Consider the following 27704-nt stretch of genomic DNA (forward strand, 5'->3'; position numbering starts at 1 on the left):
GCTTTGTTGCCGTAGTTTTTATGCACCTTTTTGTTTCTCTGCCTTCTCCTTTACCTCTTACTTACGAGCACTCAAGTGGCCACTTGTGTTAAGTGATGGGATTTTAAACTTATTTCTCTATAGCAATCCGGATAGGATTATGCTTATCCCTCAGTTGAGTATCATTAAGGTATAAAGCATAAAGCACTGTGTTAAGAAACTAGGGGACAATGAAATATTTAGCCCTTGCTCTCTGAAAGGACTGCACATGGCAAGAGAGATGCATAGTTGACCTCCGATTGTGTGAAGTGTATCTCAACGGTACAAGTTGTGTGGGAGTCATAGGAGGGTGACAAGTTAATTCTGACTGAGGAAGGTATCTGTGAGGCTTTATTGAAAGAGGATGCGATTCTTCCTCCTTGAAAAGGAGGCCTGTGATAGGCCCTAATGTAGATACTAGAAGAGAAGTACATTCAAAAAGCAGGAACAGCTTCAGCAAAGGCACTAAGGTGGGGGCATATAGACCATGTTTGGAGAATAGCCAGTGCTTTTGTGTGGCAGGTTTATAGCACCTGTAAGACTATGAATTGGGGAATAAACCCAGAAAATAGGCAGAGACCAAATTACCCATGGCTTTGAAGGCCAGGCTGGTGAGCCAAGTGGGATAGATAGAAGCTATAAAATCAGGGCAGGTTTTGCTGCTAGTTTTTAGGTATTTTTAGATTATGGAATTGTTGATGAGGAATTGTTGACCTGAATTTATACAGATCCTTGTTTTAGTAGGCTAGATTCTCAGAGGTGATTGGAAAATTATCCTCTTGAAAAGGCTTACAATACGGTTATAAGTGATTGAGTGTTCTAGTTTTATTCTCCCTTGCCCGGCTGGGTGTTAGAACAATGAAAAGCACTACCATTATTGTTTTATTTGTCTATTTGCAACTTTTTGGTTTTAGTGAAGGTGGAAAAAATTTTTATCATATCTGTGAGTATTCAGCTTTGTTACACCTTTTTTTTGTTTCTTCATTTTCAAGATCAGATACTGTTTGAGGTTTCATTTTACAATTAATCATTAATTCACCTGGAATTTGGTTTTTTACTTCTATGGCAGGCTTATCTTTTCTTTTTTGACAGTTACTCACTTGCCACAGTACTTTCTGAATAATCTGCCCTTTTCCATTGCCACACTTACTATGTTCTAACTTTTGATGTATGCCAGGACTGGCTTCTGTGCTGTCTTCTCAAAGAAGGTTAAATATTAGTTTATATTAGGATGCTCATGATGACTTATAGACTGAAATTACAATGGTTTTTTTCATGTCAAATGTTAAGACAAAATCACATAGACTATTGACCCATATGTTTTATCAACCTTTTTGATTATAATTTACACTTCAGTCACTACTTTAAAGCCTGTCCTATTTTCTCCTCCATTTTACCAATTAGATGATGATATCGATGATGAAGAGTTTTATGATGATCATTTGGAGGCTTATTTTGAGCAACTGGCAATTCCAGGAATGATGTATGAAGGCCTTGAAGGACAGGAATCTCCAGAAAATTATTTTAAGTTACCTGCAAGTGATCCTAGTCAGGTATATTCCAAACTTTATGGTTTTTCAGAAATTTGACATTAGAAAATCATTACTGGACTCCGTGGATATTAATAAGACTTAAGCTTTTGGTTTTCTTTGGACTCTGTTTTCCCCAGATACAAACTGATGAGAAATACCTTTCCTATCCTTTCCTGCTGCTGCTTACCTTTCCCTCACCTATAGAAAAATTAAAAGAATGGTGCACTGAACATCTGTATACCCTTGTCCAGATCAGCCAGTTGTGAACATTTTTTTGCCATCTTTGTGTTTTCTTTGTCCCTCCATAAATACTTTTTTACTGAGTCATTTTAAAGTAAGTTGCAGGGCTTCCCTGGTGGCACAGTGGTTGGGAGTCCTCCTGCCAATGCAGGGGACATGGGTTCGAGCCCTGGTCCAGGAAGATCCCACATGCCGTGGAGCAACTGGGCCCGTGTGCCACAGCTGCTGAGCGTGCGCCCTAGAGCCCGCGTGCCACAACAGCTGAAGCCCACGCGCCTGGAGCGCGTGCTCCACAACGGGAGAGGGCACCGCAGTGAGAAGCCTGCGCGCCCCGGTGGGAAGTGGCCCCTGCTTGCTGCAGCTGGGGAAAGCCCACGCACAGCAACAAGGACCCAACACAACCAAAACTAAATAAATAAAATAAATATATTTTTTTAAAAAAAGTAAGTTGCAGATATTATGACATTTCACCCTAATACATCAGCATTTACCTCCTGTGAATAAGGACTTTTTCCTACGTAATCACAATTCTCTTATCTAACTTTGATATTGTGATTTAAATTAATATACAGTCCATATTCAAATTTATCCACTTGTCTCCAAATGTCCTTTACTTTTGTTATTTTTGATCCAAGCTTTAATCAGGGATTACCCTTGTATTTGGTTGCCATGACTTGGAGTTCTTTCATGTCATTAAACTTTTTGTAAAATCTAGGCCTGTTGTTTTGTAAAATGACCCATATGGTAGATATAGCTGACTGCTTTCCTCCTGCTGATTAGATTGAACATTTTCCCCTTGAACAGATTGACTGTAAACATAAGCATTGCTGTATACTCTGTGTCCCATTGGGAGGCCTGTCAGCCCACTTGTCTCCTGTTGGTGATGCTGTTTGACCATCTTGATGAATATGGTGTTGGCCAGATGCCTCCTTGTCCCCCTTTGTTATCAGGAAGTAGTCTGTGGGATTTCAGGTGCTTTCATTGCCTCCTCCTGAAACCCCACCTCCTAAGAGACCTTTGGATTGCTTTTATTTTTTCCCTTCTCACATTTCCTAACTCTCAAGTTTTGCTGAGTTACACTGTCCAAGTGTAGACAGAGACCTATTTCTATTTTTTTAAATTTATTTATTTGGCTGTGCCGGGTCTTTGTTGTTGCTACGTGCGGGATCTTCCTTGCAGCGTGTGGGATCTCTAGTTGTGGCACTTGGGATCTTTAGTTGCAGCATGCGAACTCTTAGTTGCAGCATGTGGGATGTCGCTCTCTGACCAGGGATCGAACCTGGGCCCCCTGCTTCGGGAGCACGGAGTCTTAGCTGCTGGACCACCAGGGAAGTCCCAACAGAGACCTATTTTGTGTTTAGGTTTCAAAACTATCAGAGCAGCTGTATTCCCCTGACCCCCCCCCTCCTTTTTTTGGACAAACCCTTGTGACTTTCAATAGCAGCGAGGGGGCTGCTCTGCTCTGTAGGAAACCCTTACCTGGAATTGGTCGCCGACCAGTGGCTTCACTCCAGGTTTCCTCTGCCTCCACCTGGGAGGGTTGTTGCATGGCCATGGTCAGTCACAGTCCCATAGGTGGTAGCTTCGCCCCGTTGGCCCACAGAGCACATGGATTGTCTGACTGCATTCTTTATTCAGTGTTTTCAGGCGCTTTGCAGAGGAGAGAGCTGGTTTCCTACTTTCTGGTTCTTTTTAGTCTTTGTTAGTATCCTATGTGAAGAATAGTTGTCTAATTTAAATGTCAGTTCTTTGTCTCCTTTGTCTTTTTTTCTATTGGGATATTCATATTTTAACTCTTGTTTTTATAAGCTTTCTGTGTTAAGGAGATATTTCGATCTTTATGCACTTTATTTTTTTATTTTGTTTTTTGGCTCGGACAGCAGACATGTATCTCCTCACAGTTCTGGAGGCTGGGAGTCCGGATCTAGGTGTGGGCAGGGCTGGTTCCTCCTGAGGCTTCTCTCCTCAGCCTGGAGACGGCAGCTTCTCCCTGCGTCTTCACAGGGTCTCCCTTTGCTGGTCCTCATGTATTTCAGGCTTTAGTGTTTTTGTTAGTTTCCTAGGCCTGCCAGAACAAATTACCAGAATTTTGCTAGCTTAAAACAACAGAAATTTATTTTCTCGCAGTTCTTGAGGCCAGAGTCTGAAAACAAGGTGTTGAAAGGGCTAAGCTCCCACCAGAGGCTCCTTCCTGCCTCTTGCAGCCTCTGGGGCTCTGGTGTTCCTTAGTTCAGGGCAGCGTCACAGCGTCTCTCTCTGTGGTCTTCCTCTTGGGGTTTAAGGCCTGCCCCAAATCCAGGATTATCTCAAGATCTTTAACTTAATTGCATCTGCAAAGACCCTGTTTCTGAATAAGGTCACAATTTGCAGGTATCACCTGGGGGTAAGACTTGGACACATCTTTTTGGGGAGATTCAATTTAACCCACAGAAGTTTTATACTACCAAGATATTATTCACTGAAGAATATAAAACTATCCATCTGTATTTCCTCCTAGTACTTTTACATCTAAATCTTTTAAGTCATCTGGAGTTTATTCTGAGATAAGGTAGAGATTGTTCATTTTTTGTATAACATTGTTGCAAAATCACCCAGTTAATCAATGGTGGCACTAGAATTTAAATGTATGATCTTATTTCAAAGTCTGTGTCTTGTCTTTTATATAGAACTACCTCCTTTTAGTATCCTAACTTTGAAGAGCCTTTCCTGTGAGGCTGTTTTTGTTGTTATACATCTTATAGCAGAAAAGACTGCTGTTTTAAGGCTTCACTGGCACTTGAGATAGTGGTGGCTGAGTGTCTGAGAAGAGGGTTGTGGGCATGCGAGTCCCTTTCAGCAGTTGTTATTTTAGGAAAGAGTGAGCAGTGCCCTTTGGGAAAGTATGTTGGAGAGCGTGGTTTTGAGGCACTGGCTTAATCTGCTGTGTTTGAGGCACTTCTTGAACTCCTCAGGGTCATTTGTAGTATTTGCTGTTTTACTCCTATTAAAAGTTATTAAGGGACTTACCTGGTGGTCCAGTGGTTACGACTTCATGCTCCCAATGCAGGGGCCCTGGGTACGATCCCTGGTCAGGGAACTAAGATCCCACATACCACAGCTAAGCCCGCGTGCCGCAACTAGAGAAACCTATCGCCGCAATGAAGAGCCTGCGCAGCCAAAAATGAATGAATGAATAAATAAAATAACTTAAAGTTATTAATATTTGTGTTTTTAGGGTTTGTTAATAATATTAATTTTATGAGTCTGGTCACACTTATGGGCCTCCCGTCCTTTTAGAGACTTTCAGTGATAATTACAGAAGTTAAACTGACATTTCTAACATCCTGTGCCGTAGTGAGCATATTGGCCCCACTTTTGGTATCTGAATCTGTTGGTGTGTGTTTGCCGTGACCACATTTTGAATTTTGGTTTTGGTAAGTTCCTTACGATTGGTTCACATATAGTCTGGAAGAATATTGTGTAGTCTGTTCCTTTCTAGAATAAATATTTTATGTCAACTGTATAACTTTTTTGGTTTTTTTGGAAGGAGTATGAAAAACAAAACTTATTTCTGGTCTGTTATTTAATTTTTAAAGGAAAGCGGAAGAGAAGAAGTTCTGGTGAAGACTCTCAGGGCTGCTAATGCGAAACTTAACCCTGTTTACTTTCATGACACAAATGCCAGTAAAGGTGATTTTGGCTTGATAGACCCTTTAAAGCTGGATGCAGGATCTCCTCATCAAAATAAGCATTTGGCGTCAGACTCAGAAACAGTTTTGCCTGTGGATAGAGTTTTAGACACTGAGATGCCTCAAGTGTCCATTCAAGAAAATGTGGATGTAGCATCTTTGAAGTCTGTTAGTGACAATGCATTTAATTCCGCTGATGCTCTGTGGTCACCCACTAGTGAAAGGCAAACGTGTGAATGTTATGAGTCCGTTGGAAAGAGCAAGGACCGTAAGTGGGCCTTTTTTTTTTTTAAATAAAAGTAAGAAATATGTAAAATGCTTATACACATTTTGAATAGGATATATTTCCAAGTGAAACTTCCCTAATCTTTCATATTAAAATATTTAAGTGTTCTGTGGATTAAAAAATGGTGTCTATTCACAGATCTGGTGGAAATGTGCCTTTCTAAGTATTAGTCATCTTTTCCTTCCTCCCTCTCCTCCATGATGGACTTCTACTGTGATTAAGGCTGGATTTTTCACCATCAGAGAGATACTTTTCTTTTGGGGAAATGGATTTTCCTTTAACTAGTTTTGGGCAGATTTCAGTACTGTTGATAACTAAGATAAGTCAACTAAATAAAATTATTTAAGAATATTGTATCATTTTATTTGTTGCATGTGTCATTGGATGTCTCTGGAATTTTATTTTCTAGAAACGGATCTATCACAGAGTGTGGTCTATCAGAACGAGGAGGGCAGATGGGTCACTGATCTTGCCTATTACACAGCTTTTGATAAAGAACAAGATGTAAATGTGTCTCTAAGTGATGAGATGAATGAAGACTTCAGATCTGGCTGTAAGTGTATTGATAGCCCCTGCTCTGAACCATTTTCATTTTCTGACGTTCTGAGATTACCCTGTACATCTTGGTCGGCCACATCAAATCCCTTCTGGATATGTACTTAGCACTTCACTTGTTTCTCTAGGAACAGAGGCTTGAGTCAGTCATTGCTAATCACTGTGGACTGAGCCGAGCCTTTCCCTAAGTAAGGACAGCGAGTCACTTTAGAGCATGTGTGTTGTAGTTAGTAGCACCTTAGGCTTTACTTTCTCACTTTATAAATTGTCTTGAACAAAAGAACTATTCTGATAAATGAGCAGTTACAAAAGCCAATCCATTTTAGAGTAAAAGCTCAGTAATGAAGAAATGGGAGAAAAGTGTCGAGAAAGATAAATGAAATCTTAGAGGATGAGAGCATTAGGAACCTCAGTTAGATTTGTTAATTAGCAGAATCTCTGACCGTGAAAGGAAAATGCTGCAGAACGCACGGCATTGTGAGCCTTGGCCTGTGGACATTTGCTGTGGTGCTGAGGCCTCTAGGGCCTGAGCGCTCTAAACCTGGAATGAAGAAAGACAATGAGGAGCCTGTCAAGCCCCAGTCGTATTGTTAATAGGCTCAGAAGGTGCCAGAAGAAGAAGTTACTCTAACAGCTGCTTGTACCAAGCTGCTCCTAATGTCCATTGATGTGGAAGTACAGAGATCAATAGATAAGGCATGTTTCCAGCCCTTAGGAAACTGTCTGTCAGCTAAGAGGGATATGATGAGAATACAGAACAACAGTATCGTTTGGAGTTGAGAGGAGGAATAACTTTTGTGTGAGTGGGTAGCAGAGGATTTCATATAGGAGGTGGCTTTTGAGGTAGAGTTTCAACAGGTAAATATTTTGGGCATGAGAAATTCCAAGTGGATAGAAAGCCCAAAGAAAGAGGATGAGATGAGGAAGCATGGGCGTGTCTTGAGGATGGTAAATAACCCAGCGTGGCTGGCATTTACAGCAAGACATGGGAAGGGGAGAGCAACGCGACATGGCGAGATGAAGCCAGAGTGGTAAGACTGGGCCAGGGATCGGGTGGGGTTGGACTTCGTGCTGAGCTGAGCCATGCCTGGTGGGCACTTGGGAGCCTCTGAAGATGCTTGTCCAGCTTGCTTTGTGAGTCTCCCTCTGGCCTCGATAGTCAGTTAAATGGTAGGTTCCTTAGGGTGTTGTAGAAATTGAGGTGTCACAGTGAGAATGAAAAGAAAATAGCTCATGAGGGGCATGGAAATAAAATCACTAGGATTTGGTAACTGGATTTCAGCGGATAGTAGAGAGGTAAGAAAAGATGGGGGTTTGGGGTCTAAGTTATTTTGAGAAAATGGCAATAACATTAACTGAGATGGGAAAAATCAGAAATTGTAGAATTTTGGATGATTTTGGTTTGAGGTGGGGATATTCAGTAGTTGGAGATATGAGTCAGAAATTGGAGGTTAAGTTATAGTTATCAGTGATATCTTGATTTACAAAGGACAGTAGGCACAGGCTGGACACTGATTAGGGACCCTGTCACTTGCAAAGTCATCAGTTGTGGAATTTTCATGTGTTGCTGGTGAGAGTGTGAATTGATAAAACTATTTGGAACTTGTTTGGCAGTATCTTATGAAGGTGAACTTTACGAACTTCATAGTTTATGACCCAATAATTCTACACCCAAGTATATACCCAGTGTTCAGGGTGTATATATTCACCAAAAGACATACACTAAAATGTTTGTAGCAGCACTGTGTGTATTAGTCCCAAACTAGAAACTCCCAAATTCCCATTGACCTTGGAATGGATTGTGTTTATTTCTACTTTGGAATGCTGTGTAGCAATGGGAATGAAGGATGTGTAGCTACTTGCGGCAACGTGATGAATTTCACAAATAATGTTGAATGAGGTAAGGCTGACTAACAATACATGCCGTATATGTAGCCAGCTCTGTGGAGTAAGAGGCAAGGATAGTGGCTACCCTCGGGTTGGCATGCCGTGACAGGAGGCAAGCTCAGGGGGCCTTTTGGGTGCTGGCATGTTTTCTTTCTTGATCTGGGGTGTTGATCTGGTGACACAGATGTGTTCAGATTGTGAGAATTCATTGAGTTGCACACTTACCCTTTTTTTTAAAAATTCCATTCTTTTTATTTATTTATTTATTTATGGCTGTTTTGAGTCTTCGTTGCCGTGCGAGGGCTTTCTCTAGTTGTGGCAAGCGGGGGCCACTCTTCATTGCGGTGCGCAGGCCTCTCACTGTCGCAGCCTCTCTTGTCGCGGAGCACAGGCTCCAGACGCGCAGGCTCAGTAATTGTGGCTCACGGGCCCAGTTGCTCCGTGGCATGTGGGATCCTCCCAGACTAGGGCTCGAACCCATATCCTCTGCATTAGCAGGCAGATTCTCAACCACTGTGCCACCAGGGAAGCCCCAACATACACTTTTTAATGTATATTATACTTTGGTAAAAAGTTTTTAAAAGTTAGTGATGAAGCTGAGAAAAAAATTTGCAATTCATATTACAGAGTGAGGGCCCATTTCCCAAGTATGTAAATTGTGCTAATAAACAATAAGAAAAAGACCAACTACTCAGTGTAGAACTGGGCAAAGGGTGTAAACAGCTTATAGAAAAGGAAATGAAAAGTCAGTTCCTGTGGGAACTATTCTTCAGCTACACCTGCACAGATGTATAGGATGTGTGTGCACATTGTTCATCATCACAGAAGGTTGGAAGCAACGTGGATGTACAAAACAAGGACTGATTAGATAAGGTACGTCCATACGAGGGGATACCCTGTGGCCGTAATAAAAGGAAACGGAGCTCTTTAGTTACTGGTAAGGGAAAGATCACCAAAATAAATTATTTAAAATCTTATTCCAGCATTTGCATAAAGAGGTGGAAGAAGGAAAGACATACATATTTGTAAGTACATACAGTGGAAAGATTAAAAAAAAAAGAAACTAATTACAGGGCTCCCTAGCTACTTGTAGAACTCAAAGGTCAGTAGGTTCAACTAGTGAGGGGTTTCACGGGGTGCTGCATATGTTGGTTGCTTCTGGAGGTGTGGGAAGTGGGGCCAGTGATGAGGGAGACTTGCAGTGTTGTATTCTGTTACGTCTTTTGGTTAACTTCTAAGAACTCTTTATTGAAGCAGAATGTACCTATACCTTCTGCATTTAGAACTATGTGGGCACGTTACTATTAAAGGAGCAATATGATAAAATAGATAGTGGAGGAATTTCATGAAACCATCTGTGTGGTTAGGGAATGAACAGAAGCTGGGTAGGAAAGGATGACTAGCACTGGTGGTGAGGAAATGGAGAAAATGATTATTGAAAACTATGGAAAAGTTCGATGGAAGGAAAGAAAGGATGAACTAGTCAAGGGGAATTGGGCTGGGGGAGCGTGAATGGAATGGGAGACTTTATACGAAGGGGAAAGAAATGTTGAAAATGTAAGAGGAGATACTCAGAAGAGGAAGCTTGGACCAAGGGCATAATTTTATAATAACAAGGCAGTTTTATTTATTTATAAATGAATAATTTTAATTTTTTTGGCTGTGCTGTGCAGCTTGTGGGTTCTTAATTCCCTGACCAGGGATCGAACCCATGCCCCCTGCAGTGGAAGCACGGAGTCCTAACCACTGGACCTCCAGGGGAGTCCTCAAAGTAGTTTTAAATGAAAACTTCAAACTTCCCCATTCCCACTTCCCCATTTCTGCCTCCCCCTCTCTGACAGCTCAGCGCATGTGAGCTGCTACTTCTGCTTGTGGTCTAGGATTTAAACATGGAGCGGGGGATGGGGAGTGGTATTGCTGCTTCAGAATTTAACAACAAAAGCGTTCAGGTGGCACTGGAGAGGACTGTGGTTGCAGATTTGGTAAAAAATTGGGCAGAGATTTTTGTAAGAAATGAAGTTCTGCTTTTTCATAATCTGTGAGTGATTTCTGATGAGCATACATGGTAATAACAGTGTCACTGTAGACTTTTCTTTAATTGAAGAGTCTTAAAGTCCAGAGAAAAAGTACTCAGGAGTATAATAAAATAGCATTTGGAGCTGTTTACTTATGATTTTAAAAATACAATATTTTAACTCATCGAAGTAAATTAAGTTTTTCTGGGTTACCTTCTTACTATCTGATTTCCTATTTACCCTCTCCTGGCTTTTAGATTTGGTTGGTTGATACTTTTCACACTTTAGAGCAGTGGTTTTTAACTTACTTTGAGTCATGGACCCCACAGAGGATCTTCATAGAAAAATTTTTCCTGTGGGAGATAACTGTTTTGCATGTGACTTCCGGAGCTTCCTGGCCCTCCCGATGCTCGTTCATAGACTTGTAGGCTCAGAACCTATTTATGTGGGAGGTGGTGGGATTGCAAAGTAAGGAACCAGCACTACCCTGGCAAGTCAGAATCCTGAGCTACTTCTGGTGCTCTGCTCTCCCGGCTGGAAACAGCCTCCTGTGTCTGTTCTCATTTTGTCTCTCAAGATGTTAGTGTTGGGCCCTCAGGGCTTCCAGAAGGGTAGTTTGGATTGGGTTAGCCCCTGATGGACTGATGAGAGTAGAGACATCTCTCTTGTTTGGGCCACGAGTGGACTGTCCCTTCTGGGTTGCTGTTCCCTTCCAGCCCCTGTCTGGAAGCACCAGGCAGAGGCAGAATGGGCAGCAGATGGGCAGTCCAGAGTCTAGCCTGCAGACTTTTCTGATTCAGCCAACATGTTTAAAATCCTTTTAAATTCTAATGCCTTGAACAGGATCATTTGCTGTTCAGCCTGCCTCTGTCCTCTGTCCCCATTGTGTTACACCTGGCCCTCTGCTCACTTACCCCAGCCTTGTGGCCTTGGCCTAGAGATGCAGGGCTGCGTGCCCATTGGTTTCCCTAAGGTGAACTGAGTTGCTCATTTGGAACTTTGAGGGCAGACACTGGATGAACACTTGTCCCTGTTTGCCCAGGCTGTGGGGTTTGCTGGGATGTGGGATTTTTCCTTTCAAAAACTAGGACAGTCCTGGGTGTTGGGACAAACAGGTAGTTGGCACCCCAGCAGACATCTTCATGACAAATTTACAGAGTGGCTTGTCTGTCTGATGTTCCAGATGAAATTCCATGGGTATTCATGGGCAGGTACTTTAACTCATGTGTGCCAAACTGCAAGGCTGAAGTTAATGTGAATCTTTTATAAAAAGCTTACATTATAAAGCCCCGTTAGTAAGTTAGGGCAAGTTAGTACCTGATGAAATCAATCACAGTAGGGTGTTTATCACCAAAAGTTTCAGAACCACATGCTCTTAATGTGCTTAATACAGATGCATCAGTTCTGTGACGGAAGCTTTCACATACTTCTTTCAGTTTTATTTCTTTAATATTTCATCTTCCTAACTAGCTACGTTGTATTTATATGCTAGTATTTAATCAGGCATCAGTGCAATATAATTATAAAACTTATTCTTTTTTAAGCTGATGCATTGGATTTGATTGCACAAGATGAAGAAGAATTTAATAAAGAGCATCAGTTTATGCAGGTTTGTATTTTATTGACATTAACCAAAGTGTAGAATTTTTCTTGTATTTAAAGTGGGCAAAAGGTTCATTTCTTTCTGAATAGATATATAATGAGTATAGAATTATATCTTGATTTTTCTCATGTTTAGACAATTTCTGCCTTTTCCTTCAGACTCTATTAATTGAAAAAAAGCTGGCATACTGAAATAGTGTTTATTAGTTCACTTAAAATTGCCTTAATAGGTTTCAAAGATACAGTTTTTTACCATGTTTTAAAATGAGGTAGTTCTATTCGTTTTTATTTGAAGATGTACTCCTTTCTAAAGATTTGTATTAATGACAATCAGTATTTGACTTAAGCAATATGTTAAAACAATGCGTATCATAACTCAGTTATTAAAAAATTTCTCTTTTTCTGGACTTTATTACCTTTATTAGCTGCTTAAGCTTGGATTTGTCCACATTTTAAAAAATTTTAAATATTTAAATTTCCTTAGTGAAATTTGTATTTTTATGTATTAGAAAAACAGAAGACTTGCTGGAGAAATAAAATGAAATGATGACTTTCTTCCTAGGAAGAAAATATAGATGCCCAGAGCACTTCAGTTGCCCTAGGGGATACATCGTGGGGAACTTCAGTCAATTATGGTCTGTTGAGGAGATCACTTAGCACATCAGATTTGGACAAAGACGATGCCACTTATTTACGTCTGTCTTTAGGAGAGTTCTTTGCTCAAAGGTCTGAAGCTCTCGGTTGCCTTGGTGGTGGTTACAATGTGAAAAGAGTAAGTACCATGTGTGCTAGAAGTGTTTAAATTCATTTGCCCTTATGTTTTGAAGGTTATGATGGTGTAGCTAGATCAGAGTATCTTTAAAGCAGAGACAGCTATTCCGTGGTGGAATAGTGGTAAAAAGCTTCGGATTTATAATGGCTGTACCCTGACTGCAGTCCTAGCTCTGTCTTTTTACTAGTTCTGTGGCATGGAACAATGTATTTAACTCCTCTGTGCCTTGATTTTCCAATTTCTAGAATGGAATACTGTCTTATAGGGTTTTTTGGGGTATACTGTGATGGTGCGCGTACAGCGTTTAGCACGGCCTCAAGTGCATCAAGTACTCTATCCCTGTTAGTTGCTGTTTCGTTGGTTGCTGATGTTATATCATTGGTTGTGGGAAGAATTCAAAGATCATTTTTTAGACATCTGGTCTAAAAACATGTTTTGAAATATAGGAGTGTTTTGGTTTTTTAAGATGTACATGTAAAAAGTTTAAATGCAAGTGATAGCAGTAGATTGTATGAAGGAGTGAGGAGAAGCTGTGTCGCCTGTGGAGGTCAGAGCGGTGTCTGAGGAGGGGCACCGGGGTGGTGCCCGAATGGTGGGGAGGAGGCAGCGTGTTCCCAGAAAAGTCTTGGAGGCGGGAGCTGGAGGGCATATCGGAGGAGCAGAGAGCAGGCCCACAGCTCGTGTGAGTGGGCTTCGGGTCGGTGGTCTGATGGCAGAAGTAGACAAGGGCCAGGTCATGCGGGGCCTTTGCAGGGCTCGGGTTCATCTCAAGGGAACTGGGGAGATGTGCTTGGAGGCAGGGTGCCCGACCCATATCCAGGTGTGACAGGAGCTGGGTGGAGGAGGTTCATGAGCCTCAGAGGAGGAGAAGCAGGCAGAGGCTTAGCACGTGGAGGAGATGCCATGAAGGCCGGGGCCTAGGATGGCAGTGCGGAAACAGAAAAGTTCTAGGGTTCAGGATTTCCTCTGGAAGTAGAGTCGAAGGACCTGTTGGTGAATTGCATGTAGGGACATAGTGCTGTCGGAGGGAGTGTGTATTTAAAATACGATTTCACTAAGAGTATAATTTTAAACAGCTAGGGTGTTAGAAGTTGACTTACAGGAAAATTTGAAACTGAACTGTGGGTCCTGTCTATGCAGTGAATTAAAAAATGAGAGTAAATACTTAGGCAGATTTTTCTGCCTGGATGGATTTGTTTTGACATTATAAGAGAAGTTGAAGCGTAACTGAATTCCTTTCTAACAGCTGGACAAAACACCACACAGTGGAAAGATGGATCTGTCATTTTGTATTAGTTATGAAATGTTACTTGGTTCAAGTTGCTGGATCAAGGGAGGAAATCCTCGAGTGAAGATTGATCGAAAATTGAGTGCATTAGCGAATTTGCTTTTCAGGTCTATCGTGAGAGCTCTGGAAGGAAGCCAGGTGGGAATTCCCTGCCCTTGAGCAAGGTCCTTGAATGTGACCTTCTGAATGCTCATCTAGGGCAGTAGGAATGTATCTCATCTTAATACAGATTTTCAAGGACATATTTATTGTGTAAAATAAAATACCCTTGTAAATACTGTAAGTTCCAGGAAGGCAGGAAGTTTTATATCTTTTTCTCACTGACATGTCACTGATGATTATTACCAGTGCCTGACACATAGCAGGTGCTCGGTAACAATTACTGGAGGAACAAAGTGTCATTTCTGGGTTGTTTTAGTTTGGATTTCTTAGTAAGGGCAAATTATTTGACAATATTCATTCTGATGATTAAAAGCTAGCAGTAAAGAAATAAAAGGTCCTGTCTGGACTTGTAAAGTTCATTTCTAGTAATTTATGGGTTTTTTTGTTGGGTTTTTTTTGGTTTTTTTGGCTGCGTCGGGTCTTGATTGCGGCGCACGGGCTTCTCTCTAGTTGTAGCATGTGGGCTCAGTAGTTGTGGTGCGGGGTCTTAGTTGCCCTGTGGTATGTGAGATCTTAGTTCCCTGACCAGGGATCGAACTCGTGTCCCCTGCATTGGAAGGTGGATTCTTAAACACTGGACCACCAGGGAAGTCCCAACTTACGTTTAAATGGAAAAATCAGAATCATTTTGTTGAAATCATTTTAGCTAGGTTACCACTATTAGGATAAAATAGTCTAGAATTTCTCAAAGCAGTTAAAAATTAAGGAAATAATTGGCATGTTTATTTTGTAGCCATCATTTGGTTATTTTATTAGATCACCAGAGAAGAGAGAACCTGTTGCTCTAATAAGAAAATCAGATGTATCAAGAAGTAATTTGGAAAAAGAAATGGCTCATCTTAACCATGGTCTATTTTCAGGTAATGGATTAAATGAAGTTTTTTTTTTTAACCTGTAAGTTAGTGGTTGTGTGATCATGTTCTTTATGCGGAAGAAAGTAATGTATATACCGCTTTGAATTTTTTGAGTATTAGTTACAGATTTGATTTTTATATAACTTCACATTGCCTTTTCAATCTAAAGTAGAAACAAGTCAGCCAAAATTCACCTAAATCCTTTTGTAAAAACAAAAGTAAATGAAATATAATCTGTTCAAGTGGTTGGGTTAACTTTGGCTATTAAACTACTGAGTTAACGAATTATAGCTATTATATTTATTATTTAGGTGGACTTTTAAAGAGAAGTTTTCAGATTTGGACTGTGATAGTATAAATATGATAAATATCTGTGATGAATATTTAAAATCAGACTTTCTTGGTTAACATAACAATTATCAAGCAGCTACTTTTTGCTAGTATAATGCCTCGTGCATTGTATCATGAAATTGTATAAAATGTGCTTTAGTCCTTAAAGAGCCTATATTCCAGTGGGGGGTGGGGGGGTGGGATATTTAGTGGTTCTTATCCCACGGATTGTTTCTGTGAGATAGTGTATAGATATAAGTTGAATATTACATATTTTCTACAGGAGATTTAAAGGCACAGCTAAGTGAAGGATCAGTTACACTTCAGGCCGAAGAACTGGAGAGTATTTCACAAGTGGATGAAAATGATGTGACATTAACTGCCAATAAAGGGAAAACAGAGGTATTTTAAGCCTTTCATGAAGGAAAGCTAAAACCTCGCTGTCATAATTCTCATACAAGATCAAGATAAAGTCACATGTAAAAAATGCATAACATTTATCTTACTCAATTTTATTACAAGTATCCTTTAAATATTATCAGCATACAATAAATGTACAAAGAGTTTATAAAACAAACTTACAGTCAGTGAGTTATCACAGCTTCTACACCCATGTACACCCCAGATCAGGAAAGAGAGCGTTGCCCACAGCCCAGGAGCCATTTTTTTGTTCCTCCTGAACACTAGTTGCTTCTATCTGACCTATGACACTGTATCAGTTTCACCCATTTGTGAACTTTATATACAAGAAATCATGTAGTAGCATATATATATATATTTTTTGATATAAATTTATTTATTTTATTTGTTTATTTTTGGCTGCATTGGGTCTTTGTTGCTGCGTGCGGGCTTTTCTGTATTTGCAGAGAGCAGGGGCTACTCTTCGTTGCGGTGCGTGGGCTTCTCATTGCATTGCAGTGGCTTCTCTAGTTGTGGAGCACAGGTTCTAGGCATGTGGGCTTCAGTAGTTGTGGCTCGTGGGCTCTAGAGTACAGGCTCAGTAGTTGTGGCGCACAGGCTTAGTTGCTCCATGGCATGTGGGATCTTCCCAGACCACGGATCGAACCTGAGTCCCCTGCATTGGCAGGCAGACTCTTAATCACCGTTCCACCAGGGAAGTCCCGGTAGCATATATTTTTCTTCGTTTTTTTCCACTTACGTTTGCAAGATGCAACTGTGATAAGTATAATAGCTAATTTTCATTGCTGTATAGTATTCTATTATGAATATTCTGTCGTTGATATATTCACCCTACTGTTGATGGATATTTGGGATCTGTCTTATGTCAATAGGACACTGTTAAAATAGTGTAGTTTTATAGTAGGTCTTGATATCTAGTAGAATAAGTCTTCCCCTCTTATTTTTCTTTAAAAGTATCTTGGCTGTTCTTGTTCCTTTACATTCCCATATAGATTTTAAAGTCAGATTGTCACCTTTCACAACCACCTAGCAACCCTGCTGAGCTTTAAGTTGGGATTGTGTTTAATCTATAGAACGGTGAAATTGACATCTTTATAATATTGAATCTTCTAATCCACGAAGATTACTCGTCCCTCCATTTAGGTTCTAATTTCTCGCTGTATTTTATGGGGCTTTTTTGTGCAGGGATTTTAACACATCATTTGTTAGATTTCTTTCTGAATTGTTTGAAGTGGTATTTTAATATTATCTTTCTGAACTTAATTTTCCCTTTGTTGTGGCTAAACAGAAATACATGTTTTTTAATATACTCACCTTATATCCAGCAAGTGTGCTAAATTCATTTTTATTTATGGATTCTTTGGATTTTTCTGTATATGCACTTATATTATCTGAGAATAGCAACAGTTTTGTTCCTTTCTAATTTTTATACCTTCATTTCTTTGTCTGGCCTTTCTTGACTGCATCTTAGAACAGTGAATAGGAGTGGTTATGTTGGGTTTCCCAGACTCAGAGGGAAAACTTTTCAATAGTATTTTGTCTTTAAATTTGATGGATGCTCTAGGTTTTTATTTATCATCAGATTTTTTAAATTCCCTTCTAATATTTGTTTGCTAGTTTTATTTTAATTTGTAAGGAGGTTGAATTTTGTGCAGTGCTGTTTTGCATCTGTCTAGGTGAACATGAGTTTTCTCTTCTTTTGGTGATGTGGTGAGTTACATTACATGGTTTTGAATATTAAAGCTGGTCTTCTCCACTTGGGTCATGATACATTATCATTTTTATGGATGGTTGGATTCAGTTTGATAATAATTTATTTAGAATTTTGCATATGTGTTCACAAGTGGGTTGATGCTCTTTCTTATAATGTCCTTGTTTGGTTTTGGTACCAAGGTTTTTCTTGTCTCATTTTTCTTATTTTCTGGAAGGTTTTTGTAAGACATACTAATTTTTTTTTAATTAATTATTTTTGGCTGTGTTGGGTCTTCGTTGCTGCATGCTGGCTTTCTCTGCTTGCGTTGAGCAGGGACTACTCTTGGTTGCGGTGCGCGGGCTTCTCCTTGTGGTGGCTTCTCTTGTTGCAGATCACGGGCTCTAAGCACGTGGGCTTCAGTAGTTGTGACACGTGGGCTCAGTGGTTGTGGCTCGTGGGCTCTAGAGCGTGGGCTCTAGAGTGCAGGCTCAGTAGTTGTGGTACATGGGCTTAGTTGCTCTGCAGCATGTGGGATCTTCCCAGACCAGGACTCTAACCAGTGTCCCCTGCATTGGCAGATGGATTCTTAACCACTGTGCCACCAGGGAAGTCCCTGTTATTTCTGATATTGGCTGTTTGGCCTCTCTCTCTCTCTGTATCTTGGTCAGTCTTAAACCAGGTATTTCTCAAACTTTATTAATTTATCAATTTTATTCTGTTTTCTATTTCATAGGTTTTTTTCAATATTTTTTCTGTTTCATAGTTTTTAAATCTTTATTTCCTTCCTTCTACTCTCTATGGATTTAATTTGTTGTTTTTCTAATTTCTTGAAATGAATGCTTAGCTTAATTTTTCTGCCTTTTTGCTTTTCTTACATAAGCATCTAATGGAATAAATTTCCTTTTTTTTTGGCCACGCCACATGGTTTGCCGGATGTTCCCTGACCAGGGATTGAACCCGGGCCACAGCAGTGAAAGCTCCAAATCCTAACCAGTAGACCACGAGGGAACTCCTAAATATCCTTGAAAGCAGGGATTTCGTGGCATCCCCTACTTTCTTTTTTCAGCTCATATGTTTTGATGTCATATTTTCGTTATTCTGTTCATCGTATTTTCTAATTTCTCTGGCCCATCAGTTTTTGGAAGTGTATTGCTTAGTTTCCAAACATTTGGGGATTTTCCACATTTTAAAATATTGATTCTAGGCAGTTGTACTGTAGTCAGAATTTTTGGTTTTAGTCCTTTGAATTTGTTGAGACATGATATATGGCTCAGCGTTTGTTCAGTTTTTGAAAATGTTTTCTTTGCACGTGAGAGGAATGCCTGTCATGTAATTGTATGTCATTTAGGTGAAATTTATTAAATCATGATGATTAAACTATTTTTATTTTTTTTATTTTTTTAAATTATTATTTATTTATTTATTTTTGGCTTGGTTGGGTCTTCGTTTCTGGGCGAGGGCTTTCTCCAGTTGCGGCACGTGGGGGCCACTCTTCATCGCGGTGCGCGGGCCTCTCACTGTCGTGGCCTGTCTTGTTGCGGAGCACAGGCTCCAGACGCGCAGGCTCAGCAGTTGTGGCTCACGGGCCCAGTTGCTCCGCGGCATGTGGGATCTTCCCAGACCAGGGCTCGAACCCGTGTCCCCTGCATCGGCAGGCAGACTCTCAACCACTGCGCCACCAGGGAAGCCCTAAACTATTTTTAAATTGTTGTGCTTGTTCTTTCAGTTACTTAGGTGTTAAAATCTCGTACTGATTGTGGATTTGTCTGTTGTTTATTATAGTCTTCCAGTATTTGCTTTAAAATTTTTGAGGCTGTATTTTTCAAGGTACAAGCGTATTAGAATTGTTCTCTCCTGGTGAATCAAACCTTTTATCATTGTGCATGACTGTGTTTGTCTGTAGTGGTGCTTTATACCTTAAGTCTCGTCTGATATTAACATAATTAATACCAGCTTTCTTTAGTTAGTGTTTGCATGTTATATCTGTTTCTGTTATTTTACTGTTAACCTTTCTATAGCCTTGTATTGAATATTTTAGCTGTTTCTCTTATTAAAACATAGCATTGAATTTTATTTTTCAATTTCTCATAATCCTTCTTTCCACTTATATTTACTGGAGCTACCAATATATGGGGATTTAAATCTTCTCTCTTTATTTGACCTAGACTTTGCTATTTTTCTTTTTTGTATTCTTTTGGATTGCTGAAGTATTTTATATTATTCCAATTTTCTTCCTCTATTAATTTGGTAATTATATGTTTTCCTATTATTTTGGTTACCCAAGAAATTATAACCTGTCTCCTTCATTTACTAATGTTTAATAAAAATAGGGTTGTTTTGGTTTTCTTTACCTCTTCCTTAACATTACAAGGACCATAAAACATTCAGTTTACTTCACTCTAGTCTTATAAGCACCTATTGTTTTATATTTTAATTCTCTATTTAAACACCGTAAGACATTATGATGATGTTGATGGTGATTACTATTATTACATACAACCAATATGTATCTCTGACCTTCCTTGTAAGATTAGTTTTCTTTTGCTTGAAGAATACCCTTACAATTTCGTTTTGTAAGAGGCTACTGGTAATGAATCCTCCGCTTTTGTCATTCTGAAAATATCTTTATTTCACCTTTATTTTTGAAGCTTTTTTTTTTTTTTTTTTTTGTGGTACGCGGTCCTCTCACTGTTGTGGCCTCTCCCGTTGCGGAGCACAGGCTCCGGACGCGCACGCTCAGTGGCCATGGCTCACGAACCCGTGTCCCCTGCATCAGCAGGTGGATTCTCAACCACTGTGCCACCAGGGAAGCCCTGAAGCATATTTTATTTGGTGTATGTTCGTTAACAAGTATGTTAGACTTTCTCAGTGTCTTTTATGTTTTGTGTTCTGTTTTGTTTTTTGTTTCTCTTTCATTCTGGATATCTTTTTCAGACTTCTCTGCCAAGTCTGATTCCTTTTTCAGTTGTGTCCAATTTGTCGTTAAACCTGTCCATTGGATTCTTTTTTTTTTTTTAATTTATTTTTGGCTGCGTTGGGTCTTCATTGCTGCGCGCAGTCTTTCTCTAGTTGCGGCAAGCAGGGGCTACTCTTTGTTGCAGTGCATGGGCTTCTCACTGTGGTGGCTTCTCTTGTTACGGAGCACGGGCTCTAGGCACGCGGGCTTCAGTAGTTGTGGCTCACGGGCTCTAGAGCGCAGGCTCAGTAGTTGTGGTGCATGGGCTTCGTTGCTCCTCAGCATGTGGGATCTTCCCAGACCAGGGCTCGAACCCGTGTCCCCTGCATTGGCAGGCAGATTCTTAACCACTGCGCCACCAGGGAAGCCCCCTGTCCATTGGATTCTTAATTTTTTATTGTATTTTTTAATTATAGAATTTACATTTAGTTTTTTCTTGATAATTTCTAGTCTTCTGTTGTCAATATTGTTTTTAATTCCTTAAGTATGTTTTAGATTTTAGATTTAGATGTGTTTTAGACTCTGATAATCCATTGTCTGCATGCCCCACAGTTGTGTTTTTCTGTGATGTGGGCCACATTACCTTGGAACATTGTGTGTCATTCATTGATAGAGGAGTGGACTTTTACAGGAAAAGTTGCTGAAATATTTGAGGCCATGGGAGATCTTCCAGACAGGGTTTTTGGCTGCTTCTGAGCGAGGAACAGTAGCAGTCTCAGGTTGCTTTAATTCAGTTATTGGGATTGAACTGATTGGAGCTGGGCCTCCGGTCCTCCTGAGGGCCACCTTTACTCCTAGGGAGTAGCCCTCTGTGGTCTCATCCTAAAGCATGGATGTTTACCATGGTCATCACCTTCCCCTCATCACTGGCAAACTCTGAAACTGATTTTTGTACCTTACTCCCATAGAGCAGCTTTTCTTAGCTTCTTTTTAAAAAATTATCATTTAAAAAAAAATTTTCTTGGCTTCTTAAGCTTCCTGACATCTTAGCGGTAGCCTCTTCCTGAAGCAGCTCCCCTGGGACGGAGCATCCCTGGGACTGGGCTCACCTCTCTGGGATTCTCTCTTCTCTTGGATTTTGGCTCCATAGTTTTTTGTTCCTTTTTTGGCTCTCCAGCGCCTTCAAAGAGATGTTTTCAGATATGCTGTCTAATTGCTCTCAGCAAGAGTTGGTTTGCATCACTTAGTCTGCTATTACTAGAGGCAGAAGTCTTAATTTGCATTTTTAAAATATTGCTTTGCTGTTGGTTCCATTTCATTATTTTACCCCTGGTTTCTATTTATGTCTTGCTTATAAATAATTCTAACAGTTGAATGAAATTACCAAGAATCATAATTGCAGTCACTGTGGCTCAATGGCTTCTCAATTTCAGTATTTTAATTTTTTGGTTTTAAATTATTTTCTGATTCAGTTTTAGCATTTCTTTAACTCCTGAAGGGTTTTTTTGGAACAGCTGATGATCTGATTTTGTAAGTGACAGAGTACTCTACAAATCAAGTTGATAGCAGCTGTCTTTTTTCATTAGGAGGTTTAACTGGTATACCATTAATTTCTTGCTGCTGTCAGATCTTATGTAGCACTTACAAATAAAGCTTAAACTAATATGTGCTTGTCCATTTAACTGATGTGAACTTTCTCATTTCTAGGACACTTTCCTCATCAACAGCAAACCCCAGAGACGCACAGGTGAACTGCCTAGTGGTGGTGATTCTTTGCTGAGGATAAGCACCATTGCTTCAGCCATCGCAGATGCATCAGTGAACGCTGACCCCTCCCAGCTCGTTGCCATGATCAAGGCACTTTCAAATAAAACCCGAGAGAAGACTTCTCAGGATGATGGTAAACAAAAGCACTATTCGGCTGTGTCTCATTTCTTACCTAATGAGCTGGAAAAAAGTAATGGATCCAGTGCATTTGATATGGAGAAATACCTTAAAAAAACAGAAATTAGTAGATATGAAAGTGGAATGGACAACTTTTCAAGAGCTGGTGTGTCTGATATTTGGGATTTATCTTTGTCCAAAGAACGGACTACACATGACTTCCATGCAGTGGACCTGGGTGCTACTAGCATAAGTGTAAGGGAGCCTGAAGAAGACACAGCAGCTGGTTTTTATGGTGAAAGTGGAGAGAGCATGGACCAGGCATCACTGAGAACGATAAACTCTTCAAATTCAGTTCTTACAAATACGGGAGAGAGAGAGGGTGCAGGGGTTGATGTGAAGACACATTCCATTGACCATAAATCACCAGATTCCGGTGACGGTGAAAAAGCTGCCTCCATATCCATTCCAGCCCTTGATAGCTCATTAGTCAGGAACCCCAGGGTAGCATCCCTCTGGCTGTCAGAAGAGCATGAAGACACACAGAATAGTAGAGAATATCAGAGGCAAAATGAGTATATTAGTGAGACAAGTAACAGTGAAAAGCATGTGACTTTTGAAAACCATTCCATAATCTCACCTAAAAGTGTTGGTAAGTGTCAGAGTAATTGGTCACATTCAAAAAATTACACAGTGTTTTTTTTTTTTCTGTTCTCATTGGAAAATACACCTTTCTGGTAGATTTGAAAAATCCCTCTCCTGAGTGTGGTGGACATGACTCGGAGGACGACCAGGATAGCTTCCGACCTTCCACTTCTCCACTGAGTCATTCTTCTCCTAGTGAGATTTCTGGAAATAGTTTATCAGGGTAGGTGCTTAACCTTTTTTTTTTTTTTTTTTTTTTAAAGTAATAAAATACATGCTCAGTGTAGGAAAATTGGAACAAAGTGTAAAGAAAATTAGTCATCTATAGCTTCATCTCTCAGAGGTAACCGTTATAAATATTTTGTGAATTTCTTTCAAGATATTTTTCTTTGCAAATTTTCATACCTACCCTGCTTTTTTCACTTATTAAAATAATTCCTGCGTTTAAAAGAAAATTAATGTTATAGACTGCATAATGAATCTGTCTGTCACAGTTTATTTGGTGCTTCTGGTCGATACTGGTGATACTTAACTATATTTTACCTTTTTTGTTTGTTTGTTTGCCATTTTAATGATACTGAGATGAACAACTTTGCTTATAAAATTTTTCCTGTGTTTTAACTGATTTCCTCAGAAGTGAAATTACCAAGTCAGGGATAAGAATATTTTCAGTCTCTCTGGATTAGCAAACTATTTTCTAAAAGAGTCTTAAAGACTTGCACTCTTACCATCCGTGTTTGTTGAAGGTGTGCATTCTACTGTTTTCTTATCAGCGTTTTTTTTTTTTTTTTTGCGGTACGCAGGCCTCTCACTGTTGTGGGCTTTCCCATTGTGGAGCACAGGCTCCGGACGCACAGGCTCAGTAGCCATGGCTCCACGGGCCCAGCCGCTCCGCGGCATGTGGGATCTTCCCCGACAGGGGCACGAACCCGTGTCCCCTGCGTCGGCAGGTGGATTCTCAACCACTGCGCCACCAGGGAAGCCCCTTATCAGCGTTTTAAATAACTTTTAATTTTGGATTTTTTTTATCTTACAGTATTAATTTGTGTTCTTAATACTAATGAGATTGATAAGTGCTTTTTCAAAGGTTAGGATAAGAATCCTAATATTTTACATGTTTTAGCACAACCTGTAGGGTAACTTAAGCTTCAAGTTATAAGACCTTTTTAATTTTTCAAAAATGCCTTAAGTCAACATTGTTTCAAAAGTTTACACATATACTGGTATATGTGTGTGTCCATAGAACTTTGAACAGTGTGAATGTAATACTTCATCAGATGTGTCTGTGTATTTGTGTATAAATGTGCACGTGTGTGTGTTTCCCTCCATTAAGCTTTTTGTCTGCCTCGTTCTCCAGTCCTCTCACCAGGAGCTGCTGTTGCTGGTTTCTTAGGTTTCCTTCTGGTCTTTGTGCACATACACAGATATGAGTGTATATTCTTATTTTCATCCCTCTTTATAGTCAATAGAGGGTCCTTTACACACTTCTTATGTTTTGCTGCACAAGGTTACTTATCCCAGACCCATCTGTATTACTTTGCACGCATGCAGATGTATTACAGGATAAATTCTTGGAAATGAGATTGTTGGGTCAAAGAGTATATGCAGTCACGTTCCTATTTAAATTAGTACAACCCCTCTGTAGAGGTTGTGTTAGTTTAATTTTCCACCAGCAATTTAGGAAAGAGCTTGTTTCCCACAACCTCACCAACAGAATGTTTATCAAACTTTTTGTTGACAGTCTGATAGGTGAAAAAAAACTATTTCAGTATAACTTTAAATCATGAGTGATGATGAGCATCTTTTCCTTTATATTTCCTTTTGTATCATATATCTATTCATGTTTGTTGCCCATTTTTCTCATGGACTGTTAGTCTTTTTTGTCTCCATTTCTCGGAGCCCTTGACATATTAGGGAGAGTGGGTAGCCCTTTGTTTGTGACATGAGTTATACAGTTGCTAGTCTTTAGAAGGTTTTTTTTCTTTCTTGTATTTTTTGCTCTCACGGATACTTAGCTCTAGCTTACCCACACCATTTCTGATGAATATGCAAAATCCAGGAGCAGCTTGGGAAACACATAATGGGTAACTTGGGTATCAAATATAATTTCAATTTGTTTCAAAATATTGAACATTTATGATAATTTCACTGCTTAGGTAAAATTTTCTGCTTATTAAAATCTTTCCATAGAGAAACATATAAAAGATCTTTTATAAAGCCATAAAAGAAAAAATCCATAGATTTAATAAAATAAACTTTCTGTATGGCAACAGTTTTTGCCTCAGAATTGACTTGATCTTTTTGTAATCTTTATGCCAAAGATGCTTTCAAGTCTAATAAGATCTTTCAAGTCTAGTAACCTCATTAGGCTATGTCTCTATGTTGACCTCATGGCCACCTTGCCCTGTCACACAGCACCCTTTCATTATGTGGAGTCAAGCATTCTTTTATTTAGGAAAGGTTTTTTTTTTAATTACTTATTAAGATATTGGTCCTGACCCCAGGAACTTTAGTCTGCATATGTGGGATCTGCCTTTATTTTCTTTGTAATCCTTTCTTTAAAAACTTATTTTAGAATAATTATAGATCCATGGGAAGTTGCAAAGATAGTATAGAGAGACCCCATGTCCCTCCCCAGCTCCCCCAGATGCTGCACAGAATCACCACTTGTGCAGTCAGTTGTCCTGGGCAGGGCAAGTGGGTAGAATTGTGTCATTTTATCACAGATGTGAATGTATGTAACCACCTCCACAATCAGAGACATAGAACTTTTCCATCACCACAGTGACCTGCCTCTTACTTTTTCATTTTGTTTGCATTTCACATTTCTGATTTCTAGATTCCTTATAGTATTTTCTTTTTTGTTTCTTAACCCCCATGTACTTTCCAATTTCATCTTGTTTTCTATGATCTTAACATTTTAAAAAATTGTATATGAAAGCATTTAATAACAACTGTAAGTGCTCTATAAAGACATATAGTTATGATTTTTTTTCCTTCACCTGCCCTTTACTGCATGATCAGAGACAGAGTGCTGGGCTGGATGGTCTCAGTTTTGGACCCAACTGTTTTTTCTTTTGCTCCTCAGAAAATACACTTATTCATTAAGTGTAGGAAACATATCTTAGGGGGATACTGAACTTTCTCAAGAACTTGGTCAGATATTTTGAATGAGAGCATCACGTTGACCTTTCTAAAGTGACTGTTGGTGGGCTTCCTTCTCCCCACGGGTCAGCCACCTGCACCCACACCCCCACCTCTCAGCCACGGCCAGACTGCAGGCTTAGGGGGAAAGAAGCTGGACACCAGCACGTTCTGAGGTTCATTCTCCTGTCCCTTCTCCTACTGCATGATAGGCGTTCCTGCTGAGGCCAAGCATCCATCTCCATTTTATCTTCCTGCTTTCACTAATCTCCTTTTTTTCTCATCAGCTTAAATGAACATGCTGGCGTCTTGTGGCTGATTTTCCTGTGCACAGTTCTCTCTTCCACTGAGGAGACTTTGTTTCCTGTTGCCTGTGACCCCCTCCTCCTCCTGCACCAAGCAGCTGGTACTCCCTCTTTGGGCATCCATGCCTGTTTTCTTTTTCCTCATCTTTGTGCTTTTTTTTTTTTTGGTCTGTTTGTTTAAATTTTTTTATTTTTATTTTTTATTTTCTGGCTGAGTTGGGTCTTCGTTGCGGCACGCGGGATCTTTCGTTGTGCCATGCAGGCTCTTCGTTGTGGCATATGGGCTTCTCTCTAGTTGTGGCGGGCAGGTTTTCTCTCTCTAGTTGTCTTGCGCGGGCTCGCACGGGCTCTGTAGCATGCGGCACACGGGCTGTCTGGTTGAGGCACACAGGCTCAATAGTTGTGGCGCGCAGGCTTAGTTGCCCTGAGGCACGTGAAATCTTGGTTCCCCAAGCAGGGATCGAACCCACATCCCCTGCATTGGAAGGCGGGTTCTTTACCACTGGACCACCAGGGAAGTCACTCATCTTTGTGTCTTTATGTGTTCTCCCTGTGTTGCGGGGTAGCTGAGCTGTTCAAGTGTTTATCCTTGGTGTCACTGATTTTCTGTAGCATCAGCTATGCTTTCATGGCTTCCAATGTGGACATTCATTTTGTATTCATTTCTTTTTATTGAAATTCTTCTTGTACTTTTTTATTGCGGTAAAATGAGTTTCATATTTTTATTTTTTTCAGGTTTTTCCAGCTCATTAAGTTTTTTATTTAATTTTTTAAAGTATTTATTTATTTATTTGAGTCTGCCGGGTGTTAGTTGCAGCAGGCGGGCTCCTTAGTTGTGGCATGCGAACTCTTAGTTGCAGCATGTGGGATGTAGTGCCCTGACCAGGGATCGAACCTGAGCCCCCTGCATTGGGAGTGTGGAGTCTTAACGACTGCGCCACCAGGGAAGTCCCATATTCATTAAGTTTCTTAATATTCACGGTGAAATGTTGGTCAGAATGTTGGTTTGTTGAGTGGCCACATCTTTCTGGTGAGAGCCCTTTATCTGCTGAGTTTGCTGCTCACCAGTTTTCCTGCTGGCTGGTCTTCCAGTGTCCAGCCACCTTCCAGCAGGTCCGTAGTGCTGATTTAGAGCTTATAATTCCAGAACTGCCTTGAGGTTCTGTGTGGCTGGCACCTTGGCAGTTTTTGGCTTCCTTTGGAGTCTGACATCTGGACTGAAATTTATCTTCTTTTGTTTCTGTGTGTTCTTACAGTTCACTTCTCATTGCTTGAAGTAATACAACCTAAATGCATTTGTTCATTTCGACCAAAGGAGCTAGACTCAGCACGTACCCCAGTACCCAGAACTCTTTTCCTGCTGCCCCATGGTGTCTGTGTGAGTATGTGTGTGCATGTGTGTGTGCGCATGTGCATACAGAACCCATGCAGGTGCATGTTATTCAGTGACTAAAGAGGGCCTGAAGCCCTCTTTGGTTAATATTTTGTCTCCATTGGTTAGAGATTCA

General features: G+C 40.2%; 1 protein-coding gene across 12 annotated transcripts in view; it reads left to right on the top strand.

The window, feature by feature from the left end:
• Positions 1-27704, top strand: part of CEP192 (centrosomal protein 192) — a 104577-nt gene that overhangs the window by 17358 nt on the left and 59515 nt on the right. For 9 of the 12 annotated variants that reach the window (XR_003677247.2, XM_028480408.2, XM_028480409.2 and 6 more), the window contains 9 exons: positions 1423-1571; positions 5366-5726; positions 6154-6297; positions 11746-11810; positions 12366-12575; positions 14759-14885; positions 15493-15611; positions 21926-22754; positions 22844-22970. Coding sequence is in view for 11 of the 12 variants with exons in the window: in XM_028480408.2 (XP_028336209.1) it covers positions 1423-1571; positions 5366-5726; positions 6154-6297; positions 11746-11810; positions 12366-12575; positions 14759-14885; positions 15493-15611; positions 21926-22754; positions 22844-22970 (2131 nt within the window). In the remaining variant the exon portion in view is untranslated. Of the gene's footprint in view, positions 1-1422; positions 1572-5365; positions 5727-6153; positions 6298-11745; positions 11811-12365; positions 12576-14758; positions 14886-15492; positions 15612-21925; positions 22755-22843; positions 22971-27704 lie in introns of those variants that run through there. The other 3 variants (XM_028480413.2, XM_055080327.1, XM_024120828.3) reach the window with 3 other exon arrangements.

This window comes from Physeter macrocephalus, chromosome 19, assembly GCF_002837175.3.
Source record: "Physeter macrocephalus isolate SW-GA chromosome 19, ASM283717v5, whole genome shotgun sequence".
Taxonomy (NCBI): domain Eukaryota; kingdom Metazoa; phylum Chordata; class Mammalia; order Artiodactyla; family Physeteridae; genus Physeter; species Physeter macrocephalus.